General features: G+C 42.2%; 1 protein-coding gene across 1 annotated transcript; it reads left to right on the top strand.

Annotated features, from left to right (window-relative positions):
- Window positions 1-19,042, top strand: LOC144770884 (trypsin-like). The gene is made up of 5 exons (XM_078655676.1): window positions 1-80; window positions 6,698-6,857; window positions 9,613-9,866; window positions 13,296-13,432; window positions 16,800-19,042. Exons 1-5 carry the CDS (start codon window positions 41-43, stop codon window positions 16,947-16,949), a joined length of 741 nt encoding a protein of 246 aa, XP_078511802.1. The 5' UTR covers window positions 1-40; the 3' UTR covers window positions 16,950-19,042.

Below are 19,042 nucleotides of genomic sequence, written 5' to 3' on the forward strand. Positions count from 1 at the left end.
GGTCTGCTTCCAACCCTCCACACAACAACTCTGTGGAAACATGCGCTCTCTGCTGCTCTTCGCGCTTCTGGGAGCTGCTGGTGAGTTAAGACACTGGACTGGACAAAGAATGTTTTATTATGTATTCTGGGGCCTTCACAGCTTCAGGCTTCTGTTTCTTCACACTTCCAGAGAATTACCATTTTCCTATGTTCTGGGTTTGCTTATTTTACGCCATAACTGCTTAATGTGATTAATAATAGGGTATAAGCGCTTGCTAATGCACGTTAATGCTCAGAGTTATTTACTGTGAGTATTAAGGGCCCAGTTGCAAGGGACTGTCCCTACTATTGCCCACATTTTTGACAAGTAAGAAACTAGAAAGGTGTGTTTAATGAATCTTAGCCCTTTTTGTAAACTGAACAAACAGTTTTATACATTCGAGATTTAAGCTCTCATAATGTGGAATACTTTCAGACTTTGTTTTGAGTCAGATACATATCTATGTGAGGAATGCTGTGGTGGTAGATGACTGGTTTAAGATAGCTTTTCTGGTCACATCTTTGTATAATGTATGACAGTTGTCAGCGTGTCGTGTTTCGGCCCTATAAGCGGGTGAGCCTGGGGCTTCCTCAGGGACTGAGGTTCATTTGAAGAGACATCCCCCAAGCCGTTGCTACAGACCGCAGTAGGATTTTCTTAGGGAGGTGGACCACAGGCTCCTCGGCTGCCCACACTGAGGGGGCCTCACTAACTCAATATGAAGCCCAGCTGGCCAGGCTGTCCCAGACACAGCCTCCTTCAGTCCTTCCTCTCTTTCCATTGCAGTGCAGCATGCACCAGGGCAAGTCTTGCGTTTTGTAGAGTGGGGTTGGAATCTGCCTCATTCATGACTCTCTACCAGTTCTCATCCAGCTGGTTGCCCACCTGAGTATCCACACCACTGTGTTTCTGAAAAGCACGGTATTTGCAGTTCACTCAAACTTGCTGAAATGAGCAGACTGAAGGTAGGACCCGCATTTCACCTTTCTTGTAGCCAATGAGAAGTGCAGGTAAGCAAACCTCAAATCTTTACTTTTTGACGGAAAAATTAAGAAGTGGTATACCAGAAACACATATTAACCTCATTAATTGTGAGGCATTAATTGTTTACATTTTAGAATTTGGAGAGCAGTCATATTGAGCATCAAACAAAGAATGAATCCACATCTTGGGCCATATCACAAAAAGTGAGCACTGAATATCCTAAATTAAGTCAGGTCTTTGCCACAGGTGTGTGGTGACTGGTGTCTTAAATAGTTGAAGAGCTGTAGCAGCGCTGTTTTACCACCTTATACAGTGGGAAGTTGTTGTTTATCACAGGAAATTTAAAGTCATGTGTGCCTTTGGCTGAAAAAAAGGTACCATTTATTGACATCTCTAAAGTAAACAGCAGAGCATAAGACAATAACAAACACAAAGCAACATAGCAACCCAATTAAAACATGACAGAGCACAACAGAACAAAACAGAATTCAACACAACAACTCAGTCCAACAAACAACAGCAATATAGCAGTCCAAAAGCACAACGGCACAAAAATCAACACACCCCTGTCAGAACTAAATGCAACAAAACAAATAGGGCACATATATTTTGGTTACACTTCACCACCTCCACAAACATGTTTTTTTTATAATACTGTAGTAAAAGTTGTATACTTCTAACAATGGCTTATTTACCAACAAGGACATGTAGTTGAGCCAGTCAAGATCGCTTTGTGATCCGGCCCGTCATCTTTGAAGCACATTCGGCCAGATTCATGAAAGGGCCGTTTTGTGAGTCTTTAATAGCGATTCATAAGGTATCGCTATTAAGGACTTGCAAAACGGGATTCATGTAGGAATTGCTAAATAAATTGCGATTCCTACACATTCCTTATTTGCGATTAGCAAATTGCTAATCGCAAATAAGGAATAACTCCCCATTCATTCCTATGGGCCTTTAGGCCCATAGGAATGAATGGGGAGTTATTCCTCATTTGCGATTAGCAATTCGCTAATCGCAAATAAGGATGCGATTTCAAGGGTGCAGGGGTGTCCAAAGGACACCCTGTAGCACCCCTGAAATGTGAATTTACACTGATGTTGTGCACACACATGTCCAAAGGACATGTGTGTGTGTAACATGCAATTTCTAAGTTTTCGCTATTTACCACGAGGTTTGACTTCGTGGTAAATAGTGGTCCTAAATTGCGAATTCGCTATTTTTAAATGTTTCATGAATAGCATATCTCTAATAGAGATTCCTTAAATGCGAATCCTTGCATATTTGCGAATTCTTTATTAGCGATTTTCGCATTTGAGATGATGAATCCCAAATGCAAAAATTGCACTCGCAAAGGGCCAGATTCTCAGAAGCTGGCCCTTTTGCGAGCGCATTTCGCTTGATGAATCTAGCTGATTGTACACAAATCAGTGATTCTTGCCTTAACATATGACAAGCCTTAAACAAGGCCAGGAAGGCGATTGTGGAATGCATTTGTGGCTCTAGTCAGCTAACCATGCTCAGCATAGCATTCCCTTTAATTTTTTTTTAAATGTAATTTTCAACAAGAGGTCTCTGTGTGTAGATAATACATTTGCATCAGTATAGTAACTAGAGCATACCAGCCCCTAAACCACGGTGCCTTACTATTATACCAATGAATCTAGAATAATTCTGACTACATATAACAGGATGATGATGGTGTATTCCATTGCATAATACTTCCATAGGTAACCTTATAAGCTCAACATAGTCTGACCAACCTTTGGGAGTGCTGCACAAAACGGTTTTGTGCAAAAATTCATATTTCCTGTATACAAAAAAAACATAAGATGGCGCTTAAAACTTCACTCTGCCATTTTCTGTGATTTGATCAGAATTTTAAGGTTAAAGGAGGCACTTGCATGGCTGGCACACGCCTCGGTACAGAGCTGCACTGCCCTGTGAGACAAAGGGCTCCATCACCCCTTGGAGTACACCCACTGCCAGCTAGTTCCTCTCCCCAGCTCCCAAGAGATCTCAGTTCAGGCAGAGTGGTTCTTCTATTTTTGAAAACACAGTGGGGACACTCATATTCCGGTACTTCATTATTTCCACAAAAGAAGCTCCCAAGTCAGAGAAAGACAGTAATAATACACAGAATAAAGTAACTCGAACCATACTTTCTAAGGATATTGCAAGTCACCAAGGAGTTCTGTGACAATACAGTGGCGTGTGACCGTGGAACAATGGGCGAATAAAAGGACGGACTTGAATGAGGACCGGAATGAGTGCCAATAACTGAGGCATGTACAAGTCCAGGGTTATCACTCGCCAACATTTGGAGTATAAGTAATTCTCAGAGAACTTTATTCGTGGCACACAGCGGTGCTGGAACACTTTTTAGACTTAGAAAGCTGTTATCAATATTACATGACTCAACTCATAGGAATTCTAAAAAAAAACACAGAAAGCACAAGTGTTGTCATGCTAATTCAGGAAGAGACTGGTAAACGTGTAGATTGTAGTTAATGTTGCATTTAGGTGCACAATAAGTGCTTTAAATGGGCCGGTCCTCACCAGTACTGAGTACTGGCACTTGTTATTTTTACCAAGCCGAGTACCGGCACTTCTCCACTGTCAAGAAGAGTACCAGTACTCAGAATCAGATTGATGAGTTGGGCACTGAACTGAAGTTTGAGGGCCAACTGTGAGTCGTTTGTTTGGCAGCATGTTTGCGCTCTGTCAATAATATTCAGCTGTAGCACCTATTGGAGGCAGGCCGTAAGGGCAAGAGGGCCTTTGCTCCATTTCTGCTCAAATGGAAGCTCTCCTTATCCTAACCACACCCCTGCCAGGTGTCGATGCTGAGTCCTCCTGTTAGTGTTTGGGGACATTGGCGAGGGCTTGTGCCTGACCGGCCAAGGAGGAACCCAGTAAAAAGAGCCATTTTCACCCCTCCCACTGGGGTCTGACTGTCAAATCCACCCACACCCCGCCAGCCCGCCTGCTGAGACATTGAGTCCATGAAGGGCAGGGTTGAGGTGGTGAAAATGGCCTAAGCGGCTGGTGAGTACCGGCCCATTTAAAGCACTGGGACACTAAACTAACACAGCAAACCGTAGAACTGGCGGCAGTGATATATAATAACACAAGATTAAGGCAAAGTCCAATTTAACCAAGAAGAGAAAGAGAGGGGGCACAGGAAGCGGCACCCACAGGGGTGTCCTCAGGAATGAGGGTACGTCTTCCCCACCTAATATCTTAGGAAAGAGCTTTACTCAATATCGCACACCTTAACAGAACCCCTCGGAATGCTGGCAGCCGGAAGAGCGAGTAGAGAAATATTATTCTAATTGCGCTCGTATAGCGCTTAGTACCGCATGCGTAGTAACCGCAGCGCTTAAATGGTTCATAGATGCAGATTAGAGCAAGATCATGGAAGAGAGAGACGACAAATTCACATTAGTTGCTAATCCTGAAAGTCAGATTACTCATCTGTGGGTCGTTTAGTGGAATGTGTAACTGAGTGGAGCGGAGGACAACTGTCGGTCCCAAAACATAAGAGGAGCCCGGGGGTCCAGAGATGGGGAATCCCTCCCACTACAGTGCATTTCTGCAGCCTGGGTCCTCGGGAGCGAAACCGGGGTGGGTGCTTGGCAGAGCGACGCTGCATGCCTCTTGTAATGTGATGCAGTGCGCGCAACGAAATTAGTTTTATTTATTTAAATGTTTACTTACCTGTAAAACTCCGTAATCCATACATTACTACCGCCCACCCTGCCCCTCCCCCTGCCCACGTCACCGCCCTACAGAAACACCTACTGCCGACCGCTACTGGTGCAGGAGGGATCACAAGATTAGAGATGTGAAAACACATACAGAGTGTATGTTTGTCTCTGGGAGATAAACTCGTAGAGGAAGAGAATCAGCAGGTACTAGAAAACAAAATCCATGGAATGTTATTATTTATGTGTGCACTCTTGAATATATAAGGATTGCTTCAAATGCAAGCAAGTAGGAACATTACAATTATTATAATATTAAGAAGATGCAAATCCTAAAAAACAAGAAAATATGAAAATTTGGTGTTTGGCCTTAATTTTGTGGAACAAGTTAACACATTTTGTTTATATTCATACATTTCTAACATGTTATTTTCTATCCTGCAACCTGTGTAAGTGCCAGAGTCTCTCCTGTCCTAGACATTGATAAAAGTACTGTTGATGGATTGGCTCATTCAGGGTTTTAGCTGTTGATCTGCACGTATGGGAAGTTTGAGACGACTATCCAGGGCAATGCAAGGGCACAATGAATGCTCAATAGAAGTGTTTTTGTATCATCATGTCTCGCCCCGCCTCTAACCCCGCCCACTAGCCACGCCCCTAGCTCAATTTAATGAGTACCTGCACTTATTTTTCCCATTTAAAGCACTGTGCACAATGTCACAAACATATCAATAATGGATGGTGTGGGAGCACACTGTCATTTAAAGAAAGCACATTTTCCATTGGAATGACAGTTAGATTTGCACAGACATACATTTTGACCGATTAAACTATATAATGCACAAAAGTTAATGTATGAAAATTGCCTTTGAGTGGCTACGTGTCATGTGCTCATCACCAGTTCATGTGTCCGGATTTATTTCTATCCTATTAAAATCTTTGTTTACTTCTCATTGCATCAATTTAAAAAAAGCTCTTTATTTGTGCTTTCCTACCTGTTCATTTATTTTAAAATATTTGTACAGCTAATTTTTAGGTATTGAAATGCTGTTGCGTGGTAGAAGAAATTGACACCCCAGAGCCTTTCCTTTCACACCAGCAAGATTATCACATAGTTCACTTTGATAGGTCCTCACACTTTGCAGTAAGAGCAGGACAAATGAGCATCCTTTTCCTTGTTAAAGAAAAAGCAGGACTGACATTTTATCTCAGTGTTTGAATGCACAGTAAATGGGACAAGATAAAAATACAATGTAAAGGCATCTTTAAATCTCAATGATCTTCGCAACTCCATCATGTTTTACCCACCCCTCCATCCCTCTTACCTCCACCATCTATAGTGACATATCTTCAGGATAGCCAATAACTATATATATTTATTTTATATACATTACTGGAGTTACACTTGTCCTTGTGACACAGCTCTGCTTGATAGAATTCCAGAAACAGAAAAATTATTAAAAAATACTTCTCATCTGGTGGTTTTTAGGATTGAAAATTCTTCATTAGCAAAGAGTTTAGCTTTCTAGTGGGAGAGAAAGGACTGTGGTGATTTACTGTGCAAAATATGAGGCAACTTACTGACACTGTACACTCCCACCAGAGCCCTGTGTTCCCAAGGCTCAGGACTGGTGCAATTCCCTGTTATAAAAAGAATGAGAATGGGAGGCCGTTCTTTCCACTACCTTGCCGCCAAGCAATGGAACGCTCTTCCCCTTGACCTCCGCATGGAACAATCAGAGAACACTTTTAGGAAAAACCTGAAGACCTGGCTCTTCCAGGCATAGAACACCGCTTCCCCGGTGCTCTACCGGCCCACTCCTGATGCCTCTGTGTAGCTTATGACCACAGCGCGGGGACACACTAGTCAGTGTAACCAGGCGCTCAACAAACTCTTTATTATTATTATTATTATTAATAGCTATTCATTCCATTGCATTGTGGGATTTCTAATTTTTTATTGTTTTATGTAATCTTGTTTTCAGCTGCTTTCCCCCTAGAAGATGATGACAAAATCGTCGGGGGATACACTTGTGAGCCACACTCTGTCCCCTACCAGGTGTCTCTGAATTCCGGCTACCACTTCTGTGGCGGATCCGTCATTAGCCCCGAATGGGTGGTGTCGGCTGCGCATTGCTATGAATCGTAAGTTAACATCATAGTTTTATAACTTCCTTTAAAGGGTCCCATTTCACAAATTGAGCTGTGCCCCTTGGTGACCAAAAAGACTACAAACACATCACTAGACTCGGATTCGCAGAATTTGGATCCGTGGACCTATAAACGAGGACCTACGAAGTATCACTCAGGACATTTTGCAAAAATGTTAGAGTTTCCAATCCGAAATTTAGGGTTAAAAGTAAGATTGTGGGTGTTGCCAGACTAGGAAGAGAGAATGCTATAGAACCACCAATGCATTAGATTATGTGTATCCTCATAGCTTCTGAAGGATTCATAATGGAAAACCCCAAACAATTTTTAATTCAAAAACATCCATTGATACCCCTTATACTTGTGTTACCGAAAAATCGTTTGAGGAAAATAAAGGGACTGATAGAAGGTGTGTCCGATGGAATAAAGTCAGACAGGGTGGTGGAGAACGTTCACCACCCTGCCTTTACCACCACCCAAACTTTACTCTATCCATCAAACGGAGTGATGCCCGCTGGTCCGGGAAACATCCTTTAGAACGGAACTTTCACAACGCGGTATCATTACCACGCAGGTTTTACAATGCAAGTCATTACAACAACTTGCGCTGGAGGGCGCTGTAGGATAGGGAATAGTTTAATTTACTATCCAACACCTTCCCTACTATCCACGGGGACTGAAGTTGGAATAGTAAATTAAACTATTCACTATCCAGCGCCCCCCAACGTAAGTCGTTGTAACGACTTGCATTGTAAAACCTGCGTGGTAACGGTACGCGTTGTGAAAGCACACGTTGTACCGTCATACATCCGCTAGTCCCATGACATCTCTATACATAGGCAGGAACCGGTGTGACTGTGGTTCCTGTCCAGATGCTACTGTCAAACATGACAGCTGGCCTGTAAACTTTCCGAAGGTTTTACATTTTTCTAATAAAACCTCCTAAGCGTGTTTTTGTTTTTGAAAAATGCAAATCTATTGTCCCCCGCTCCATGGAAGTTCATTTCCAATCGCGTGGCGGTCATTTTTTAATTTTTGCTGTCACTCTGACTCACAGCAAAACAAAGTAATCCGATTGTCACTCTAAATTGAGTGAGTGGACGTTTGGATGAATTACCTTGAACTCTATTGGTATGAAGGATAAAGTACATGGGTAACGGAGCAAACTGGGTGACAAAGACAGAGTAGACTCTATCTTCAAAGTGCTGTTGGTCCACCTAGCCCTAAGTTGGCGGGTGGACAGAGAGTTTAGCAGACGCGGCATGCTCTGCCAAACTATAAATCAGAGCCTAAGTAACTTACAGGTCTGGTCTGGCACAGTCCTTCAGTACCAAGGGGTGTGGCTTTTGAAGACCAAAAGACTGTGGGGACTGCCTTGGTCAGACCCAAGAAAGAAGTGGCCTGTGTATGAAAGATAATAATGCAAAACGTTTACTGTGCCACCCTGACAACCCTCTGGGTTTTTGTCCTCCTCCTCTATATAGCCCCTAGCCAATAATGATCTCAGAAAGGGAGGATATGCACTCTAGAATGTTTCAAGATGCTCTGTGCTTCTGTACCTCCTGAGGCATCAGATTAAGAGAGAGGATAATTGGGAGGAAGAGAAATCCTGCGAGGACTTGGACAATGCTGTAATATCCTCAGAGGAAGAGAAAGCATGTGCTGAGGAGCTCAGCACCCTCCCACCTCCCACAAACAGCCTCCACAATAGTGCTCACCTTGGCAGCATTGGAAGCAGGCTCTGAAATAATGGGGCATAGTCATTTTTCTTCAAATACTGCCACGCACCAGTTAACCAAGTGGCTACCCAGGGCTATTTAAAATGAATAAAGTCTAGGACCCTACAAACAATCCTTTTGCTTGCTATGGCAGCAGGACAAAATAGTATATACAGTTATGTTCAAGTTTGTAGGAAGAGGTCATCAAAAGAGGTCAACCCTCTTGGGATATGTAGGTAAAGTTGCAAGATTTTTTTTTTAACGTCATTGGGGATAAACTAAAGAATGTTGCACATTGTTCCGTTATCCATGGAAGTTCACTAAATGTATGTTTATATCTATACTACTAAAATTGCAAAGTTGAATTTGCACTAAATTGCTTGTTCAGATCCAATGGCTAAGCCTTGAGTGTTTTTTCTAGCCCTCTTACCCCAGGTCAGAGCATGTCCAGTGCTTTGTGCAGAGCTACCAGGGGCAGTCCCAGGTGCCTGAGTACATAATTACTCTATTTACTATTGATCCATCTCTGACCCATAGAATATGTGCCAACTTCCTAGAGACATCTTCGGCTGGAGTTGCACATTAATCTGGAGGGAATTCACTTGGGCAGGAATACTTTACTGTTCAGTTTTACCTCCATATATGTTCAAGGCAAACAAATAGAGGCTGGTGTGCTGCAGCAATGATTCCACAATTGTGTAAATAGTACTACTTTTGTGATAACAAATTGCGATTATGGGTTTCAGTGCTATGATGCAGAAATACCACATACATAATGTACTATTGCTGCATTATGCTAAATCTGATGAAGGGCAATTGTGTATGGAATGAAAGCCCTAAAATGATCAGACAGTGCACAGCTTAGATTGCAAGGCCAGACAAGGAGAATTAGAGGAAGTGATAACTTGGCAGATGTGGACACATTGTTCTCATTGCAAGTAGATCAGTACTTTAAAAGCAATCACTGTCAAAGTTTAATGAGAAATGTAATCTGAGTTACTGAAAACTATCCTGTTCCTCTTCTGCGACAGACGTATCCAGGTCAGACTTGGTGAACACAACATCAAAGTGATTGAAGGCAATGAATTGTTTATCAATTCTGCCAAAGTGATCAGGCACCCAAAGTACAACTCCAGGCTCCTGGATAACGACATCATGCTGATCAAACTGTCTGCACCCGCAACCTTCAGCTCGCGCATCCAGGCGGTCGCCCTGCCCACCAGCTGCGCCACGGCCAGAACCGAATGCCTGATCTCTGGATGGGGCAACACCCTCAGCAGCGGCAGTGAGTAAAAGTGTAGCAGACATAACACATTTCTCAACATCTTTGCAGCTAAAGTGTCTCACATTATAGAAACCCTTATCTTGTATTTTGATCGTTTTAATTGCTTTATTAATTTTATAAGTTTATATTCAATGACCATGGAGTTGTGGCAATGGGAAACTTTATAACAATCAACATGACAATAAGTGACAGGAGCACAGTAACAGAGAATCATCACCAGGTCTACCAGTCATTGGCATTGCATGGTCGAAACACGTTGCACGTCTTGACGTGGCAATGGGTGCAGGTTAATTTTTGTAGATGGTTGTCTTCAATTTAACAATGGTTTTGGTAATGGCTCAATCTTCAAAGTAGTCTCCCTACTGGTCGAACAAGGTTTATTCTTTTTGATGAACCAATCATTTAGGAACAATTGCAGTTTTTTGAACCTAGGTCTTTTAGGGCATTGCATTTCCCATGTATCTTCCTTGGCACAAATGATGCTTGATTTTCAATATCTGAAGGGATATTGTTTTTAAGTAGGGGAAACAGAAATTACTAATTTCTCCCTAATGTTAATATAGGATTTGATAATATTTTCTAGGTAGAGGTTATTCAACCATTAGATGGTGTATGCTGGAAACTATTGTACATTTCACATTTTAATAGTCATTTTCATTAATATAGGTGCTTCTATCTGGAAAAAATATGATAAAGTAATTTGTCAAAAAGTTGGAACAATGCTTCTTTAATTCAAAAGCTTGAGAAGCTATTTGAAAATGACTGTTGAAGAGAACATATTTACTTTGGGCAATAAAGGGAAGTATTTCAGCTATCTATAGTTTCCCAAACGGCCCCTTAGTTCCCCACCTCAATAACAAATGGCAGAACTGCTTTTTCCATTGGTTGGTAGACTGAGTAGGACTCTGGCATGTTGAATGTAGCCACAGTGGGCAGTTCAATGTTCTTGAGACTGAAGGTCATGGGAATGGCAATGCGTGGTTGAATCCTGAAATAGACCCGCCGTTCATAAATATAAGGAGAAACTATATGCTACAATAGGAGAACATCCTTTTCGACGCAGATTTTACTCCGCAGTACTTTTAGTACGCGTCCTTTACAACGCAAGGCGTAACCACGACTTGCGCTGGAGGGCGCTAGAGGATAAAGAATAGTAAATTTACTATTCCAACACCTTCCCTAGTATCCACGGGGACTGGTGTTGGAATAGTAAATTATAATATTTACTATCCGCGCCCCCAACGCAAGTCGTGGTTACGACTTGCTTTGTAAAAGACGCGTTGTAAAAGCACGCGTCGTACCGTCATACATCCGCTACAATATCTCGAGCAAACTTCAAAGGCATGGCTAAAAAGACATGAGAGGGAACCGTTATTGAAGCTATGTTGAGTAGATACCAACAAGCACAAGTCAATTTGTGGCATTAACTTTGCTGCTAGAAAAATTGAGATCAGCAATGACATGGGTTAAGGGTCCAGTGCTGATGATAAAGCGGTGGCTTGGGTTCTTGGTGTATTCTAATAATACAACAGATTTTTGTGCTTCTCTCATGCTCTCAATATCATGCCCAATCTGTGTGTCCCAATGACATTTGAACCAGACTCAGTTATTATCTAGCATTGAGGGAACAAGACAATTCAAGAAGATAGAGTCACCGCCTGAAGTAATGATTGGCTAGAAATAAGCAAATGGTTTGCGGTGGAAAGAGAATGATACGGCCTCATGGGGGAGAGCCGGGCTGCGGTCATGAGAATATAGACAGCTTGGGGGAGTCAAACTGGTGACACCAGGATGGTTGGAATATTGAAGCTGGAGTACTCTTGCATAACTACACTGGGAAAGCTTTAGACATAATATAGAAAGTGAAGAGCCTATCTATAAACACCTACGGACATATATTCATGTTTTGTGTCCCCCTTTCGCCTCACCAGGGGGTGCAAGGGTGACACAAAACCTGGATGAGATTTACCAAGCCAAGCGAGGACAACTTATTTGCCCCTGCATGACCTGGTAAGTCTGAAGTAACGCAAGGCTGCACAACTGTACCCCAGGGAGGTGTTCCATGGGTGGAGCATAGGTGCTCCCATGCATTCACCCGTGGATTCTGAAGTATTCCCATATTTTCCAATACTGGTAGACCTGTGAATGACTCTGAATGCTACGGCTCAAGAATGAGAAATATCTATATTTCTCCTCATTTTTCTCTTTCTATGTGTGCTGCATTCTACAGCACACATAGAAGAGAATGCTTCATAGGATTGCTTTTGTGCAGGAAGGTGTCCCTTTCTGCACAACAACAAGCCTGCCTGTAATGCAGGCACCCTTGCTCCATGGTGTAAGGGTGCCTGCATTGGCACTCGGCAGCGAATTGTGAGCCTGTACAAGCAGAGAGCAGGAATGTGCCGTATAATGTTAAATATGGCACATTCATGCCCTCTCCTTTCACACAGTGCAGCTCAACAAGGTGGTTTACTGCATTGTGTTGCGTGAAATGTTCTTAAATATGGCCCCTGATATCAATTGGTGCAGTGCGTGTAAGGAGTTGCAAGCCAATAAGATGACGACTCCATCTTGTCTGTATAAAATGATGCTGCCAGAATGTACTTCCATTTGAAATACATACAAAATTTGTTTTTTTAAGTTGTTGACTGGCACATATGTGATGGCAGCAAGCTGGCACTGCAGTTTCACCAAAAGCCCAAGTCTAAACTTGGTGTTTGCATTGTGGTAGGCCAGGTGATGGTAGGGCTGCACTGCCCCAGCTGTTTGGGTTCCACCCACCAAAGTCTGACCCAAAAGCAATTTGTGTTTGGTAACATTTCCCGACCATTGTTATAACCAAGTATCTTACATGATCACATTGCCAATTACCAGGGATCAGATATTTCTCTGGATAATAGTTCTGAGTCTCTGCACTTTTCAAATTGCTCTCATGGTCAAGTTGTTAATTTTCTGACAGTGATAAGATCCGTTTTTTCTTCTCTCGTTCTGGCTTCCACCACCAATTCATATCTTATGTTTGTTATTGTCTGTAGCTCCATAGTTACCTCCACATTATTGTCCATTTATGTAAATAGATCATGGACCCTTTATTCATGTTTGCTTCTCCATATTGTGCAATTAGATATGTCCAGTGTTTCTAACTTAGGTTTCTGGTCATGTACTTCTTTTTATTTAAACCAGGGTTGTATTTCCCATTCTAACTTTCTTGCGCCAAGGTTTCTTCAAATGAGTTCAGAAAGTTGGGGCCACATACTGTTCACTAGCTGTTGCATATGCTAATTATCAAATGTTATGTATTTAATAATGAGAAGTGGATATTACTTTTGCTTTTGTACTCTCATATTTGACAATGCAAATGTAAACAAGAGATTTTATAATCTTATTTGAGTGTGTTTGTGTGTTCCACACCATCACCTTCTTCTCCAGGTAAATATCCCGACGTCCTTCAGTGTTTGATGGCCCCAATACTGACCGATGAAGAATGCGACAACGCCTACCCTTTCCAGATCACCGAAAACATGATCTGCGCCGGATTCTTGGAAGGCGGCAAGGATTCCTGCCAGGTAATCAACCCTTTTGTCTTCATGGACTGCGGGAGGGTACAGAATCTTTACAAAAAGAGTTTGAACTCCCAATATGAACGTGGGAAACCTTAAAAAGGTGTGGACTAAGCATGGGCGTAAAATCCGTTACGCTCGCGGATTTTTCGTATTTTCGGTAAATCCGCAATCCGCGAACTCTCGCGGATGTGGCGAAAATACGCAAATCCGTGTGAAGCGGATTTTTTGCTTGTGTTCGCACTGCTCGCGGGCCGCGGCGCGGGCAGCAACAATCTCGCACTCGCGAAAGTACAAAAATTACAAGCGGGCGGAAACGGAAATACGTCACGCAAACAAAATGGCGGCGCCCATACTCAACCTTGGGGTAACTCGCACGAGTTCGCGGCTTCCACGGTCGAGTTCGCACGACGCCGCGCCTCGCGAATAGGGCGAAATTACCGAAAAACGAGTTTTGCAAAAGCAAAACCAACGAGCAGGTGCAAAAGTTCGAGCTCATCATTTGTAACCATTTACCTGTAGTGTTTCCTGAAGGGGCCCTCCAGAATCCGGTTGCCTACTTGCAACTATTGTGTGACCCTGCTCTGACAGTCACAGAATAGTTACAAGTATGCCATTGCATCCTGTTATTGCAACAAAAAGGAAAGGGAGCAGACAAGCAGGTGCCAGCCTTCATTAATGTCAGTTGGGGCAGGGCAGGTGGTGTTGTTTGCAAAACTTAGTGCAGGTGTGCTTGGCTTTGCCACAATAATGTACACTCACTAGTCAATCAGAGGGTGCTGTAATGACACCGAGGGTGGCATGGGTGTGCCAGCCAGAGGGTGGCATGGGTGAACCAGAGTGCCAGTGTTGACAGAGGATGGCAGTGCTTTGCTTTGCCCCAATAATGTACACTGGTGAACCAGAGGGTGCTGTGATGACACAGAGGGTGACATGGGTGAGCCAGAGGATGGCATGGGTGACCAAAGAGAGTGCCAGTGGTGACAGAGGTTGGCAGTGATGAATAAAGCCTTGCAAACAGGCTGGGCACGTAGAAACAACAAGTTCGCAAAACTGGCGACCCGACAAGTAAGTTCGCAATTTGCGAAATTGTACAAAACCCTCGCGAACTTGCAGAAACCCGTGCGAACACACCCCCCCCCCCAAAAAATACGCAAATCCGCGAGATTTTGCGGATTTTGCATATTTTCGCAATCCGCAAATACGCAAATCTGCAAATTCGCGGATTGCGAATCAGCAAAATCCGCCCATGCTTAGTGTGGACATACAATTGAGCAAAGAGCATGGAGAGTATTGATCAATAAATGTGCTAGTTGACAATTACCTGGGCCACTGGAGACTAGTTAAACGGCTGAAAGTGAGGACTATCCTTCCTTTCTCGACTTTAAAAAAAAGCAAAAATCTGTGATCTTGGAAAGTACTTATCAAGGTCTTTGACTACACAAATGGTCCAAATGCTGAAACTAGATATGTAAGGCACATGCTAACAGACCCAAGCTGAATATCATTTATTAACAGGAACCAAAGTGTGTTTTAAAAGAAAGTAATAAAAAGAAAAACCTGAAAATCTTCTGTAGGGCAATTGAACACATTTTCCGAAAAATGGGATACAATGCATTTGAAATTTAAGTCTCCAGTAAACTGCATCACTTGCTTTAAACTCAGCAATATAAGTATTTTAGGATTCACACATACATTTATTACAATGTTCCCATGAAAGAAAACCATGCCATGCTAGGGTTTGGAGTCGTGTGCTGGATGAATGTGGCTGCGTACGACATTTCAATGCACATTAAGACTAGCACGCGAGACAATCAATTTACAATAGATAAACCCCTGCAAGAACCTTGACAGAAGACATTGCACATTCTGATGGTGGTCGCGATCTTTGCAAAGGATCTGACTTCTAAGTTGTAAGAGGTTAGGGAGTATGTGGACCATCACTTTTCTCTCAATGTATTGCATTCTATAACTAACCAATTAAACAGCTGAGAACCTTTGGTCAAAGAACCTCACCTTTAGAAATGTAAAGAGCTAATTACTTTTGTGTGTGTGGATGTGGGTGTGTGTGTGGGTGTGTGGGTGTCATCACAAAAGGCATCCAGGTTTACATCCACTTTGAGCAATTTCACATGTAAGTGTCATAGACATTCCTTAGTATGACACATGGGCAGTTGCCACAAGCTTCCAAGACTCTCATACAGAGAACTCTCCAGACAGAAAGCAGGATAGAAATGGGATAACAACCGTGCAGACTGGAAGCGCGTGGAGTGGCAGCACTGCATGCGATGTACCGAGGTAGCAGCAAGTAACCTGTGTGGGAGTGCAGGCATGCAGCTATAGCCCAGAAGGTTATGCCAGGTTTTACACTGCAAGCTGGCAATAGGCCTTTTAGAGATAGATTTATTTCTCATAATATTGGACTCAAAATGTACATACAATGGGTACAGTGGTCGGGGAACAGAGCACCATTGCTGGGCTCCCTGTTGTATTGTATGTATCTCTCATTTGTTGCCCTCAAATGCCAACTCTGCAGAAGTTCTGGAGAAGGTCCACAGTAGTTTAAGTAGGGAAATTACAAAGAACCAATGATTTGATTGAAATTACCTTAGGAAAAGAGCCTCGCTAATCCATGGGCTTCACGCTGTGTACACCAGAAGAGAGTTACTGCCTCAGTTCCAGTCCATGCAATTTAATTTTAATTTCCTTAATTGTTTACTTTCAGTTTTTCACCCACTGGCTCATTTGGACAAACATCCAGTGATGCTGTCACCCTTAAAATAGAAAATATCAATTAATAGTTTTTTAAGGCCCTTCAAATTTGTTTTACTGCACATGTGCTATGTAGACTAAAGCCTGAGGCCAGATCTGAAGACCATCTATAATCACAACACATAGAACATGTTGCCCCTCTAGGAGAATTATAAATGTCCTATGGAGGACCTCCCAGGAACCAAACTCACAGATCCACAGCCCATTGACCCCAACCATATCACCCGACAAGAGACCAACAAGACACAATATCAAGAGCATATCATCACTCGATGACCATACTCCGGCCTGCTGTGCACATCCCACAATCGCATGCAGGGGCACCTCTAAACAGTTGACAATGCAACAAGACAAAACTAATGACAAACTGCCCACTATGCAAATTCCAACAACATTATGTCATTTTTAGCCTTTGCTGAAATACCAGTTTGATTTTCTAGAGACAATATCAAAGAAGTGTACACGCACAAGCTTTGCTTTCCTGCTATCACACACAATTGCATGACTGCCAGGCTGAGACCCAGAAAGTGTTGGATTATCACAAAGATATGAATGATTGTTGGGATATTGCAATAAAATTAACAATTTCTCGATCCCGCAGGGTGACTCCGGTGGCCCGGTGGTCTGCAACGGCGAGCTCCAGGGGGTGGTCTCCTGGGGCCGAGGATGTGCTCAGAAGAAGTACCCAGGGGTCTACACCAAGGTCTGCAACTACGTGTCCTGGATAGAAGACACCATGGCCGCTTACTAAAGCGCGCTTCTTCAGCGTTCCTTCAGATGCGCTTAGTGCTTACATTGCTGATCATGTAGAAAAATAAATTGAATAAAGTGTTGTGCCACAGAAAATGTACTGACAGTCTTTTAGGATCTCTTATTATAGACTTCTAATTGAATATCCACTTTCATAAACACATTGTGGCTTTTGATCGATTCCAGGATCAAATTTCTAAGGAAATTATTAGAATTATGAGAAATTCCAATGTAAAAATAGTTCAGAGGAAAAATTCAGATTCACGCCCCCTATGTGGGAAATTTTGGACGATATCTGTATTTATTAAAAAATCAATGCATAATACTGAACATTTTAGGAAACTCTCTAGAAAACACCCCCACTAAAACTCAGTTTTTTTTTACCAAAATGATTTTCATTTCATGAAAGTAATCATAGAAACCCCCAAAATTCTCCAAAATGTTAGATGCCATTTAGCAATTTTGCAGAAGTTTTTCTTTTTTAGATTTTTTTCAGGCAGCAGAATATTACAACAGCACACCCGAGGCCTTAATTAAAAATTGTAATTCTACACAGGTGCACATTTACTGTAAGAAACTGCAATTCTACAAAATGTCCTCCTTAGCGAACAGCCCTCTAAGGGCCATATGTATCAACATTACGTTTTGCGATTTCTAAATGGCGATTTTTAAGGAATGGCTATTTAGAAATCGCAAAATGGTATGTATGTAGAAATTCGCTTCTTTTTAGCGATTCCTTAAAATTCCTTAATTGCGATTAGCAAATTGCTAATCGAAATTAAGGAATAATTTCCCATTCATTTCTATGGGCCAGGAGGCCCATAGGAATGAAGGGGAAATTTGCGATTCGCAATTTGCAAATCGCAAATTGAGAATATTTTCAAGGGTGCAGTGGTGTCCAAAGGACACCCTGTTGCACCCCTGAAATCTGCATGGGTGCACATGTTGCGCACATACATGCCCTGAGGGTATGTATGTGCGTCACATGGCACTTTGAAAAATGAAAAAATATGCATTTTGAAAGGAATTCGCAACTTACTACCAACTAGAAGTTGGTGGTAATTTGCGATTCCTTAAGGCCAATTTTCTATTTTTTTGGGCTTCTGACATTGCATTAAAGGAATCGCAAAATTTGCGATTCCTTAAATGCAATCGCAAAAAAGGAATCGCAAATTTTGCAATTCCTTATTTTTCAAGCAGATTTCCATGATGCATACCATTAGTCCAAATTGCATTCGCAAACGCCGAAATTCTGCGAATTTCGCCATTTGCGAAGTCAATTTGGCTTGATACATATGGCCCTATGTCTGTTAAACTTTGTGCTCGGGGGCATCCTAGGGTGAGGGAGGTGCAGAATGTATAACAGTCCTCATTTAGAGAAGGGAAACAAAGGCAGTCTGATGCTCCAGCCTTCACTTTGTGGGACATCAAAACACTTTTTTTGCAGGACAAACACAAATAAAATGTAGTGTTGTGCTTGTTTGGCCCCTAAATATAAAAAACATGTCCTTTGACCAACATATTTTTATGAATTTATTTTAATTCTTCCAACAAGTTTGACTCGCCTGGGTGCTTTTAGCACAGATGGTGGGGGTGGCTGATAGAAATTACACCTTTCATTGTATAATGTCATCTATGCAGCTCGAGGGTTTCAGAGAACACATCGTCCTGTTCAACACTTCAGGTGCAGTGAGGATGAATTAAGACCAATCATTGGATTTGCATGTTAAGGTGAAGGTTGTGTTTGATGGTGCAGTGGATGGTACACAATGTGGGTGATGATACTAATGTGAAGTTCCCTCTGATTTTCTTCACAAATAGGTATTTAATTTCTGTTCACTTTTCACTAGAATGTTGAATAGAGGCTGGGGATCTGGCTTTGAGGTGTTTGTGGGGTTTGGGAATTTTTCACTATATACATTTGGGTCTTGATTCGATTGGTTAGGTTTTAATGATCTCATTTGTATTTCGGCTGATGTTGCAAAAACAAAGTTTTAATTTTACGTCACATTCTAAAGAGCTGGCCAAAATAATCAATATTATAATTGAGCTGTTTCTTTTAAAATAAATAAATAAAAAACACGTTCAAGCATG

This window comes from Lissotriton helveticus, chromosome 7, assembly GCF_964261635.1.
Source record: "Lissotriton helveticus chromosome 7, aLisHel1.1, whole genome shotgun sequence".
NCBI lineage: Eukaryota > Metazoa > Chordata > Amphibia > Caudata > Salamandridae > Lissotriton > Lissotriton helveticus.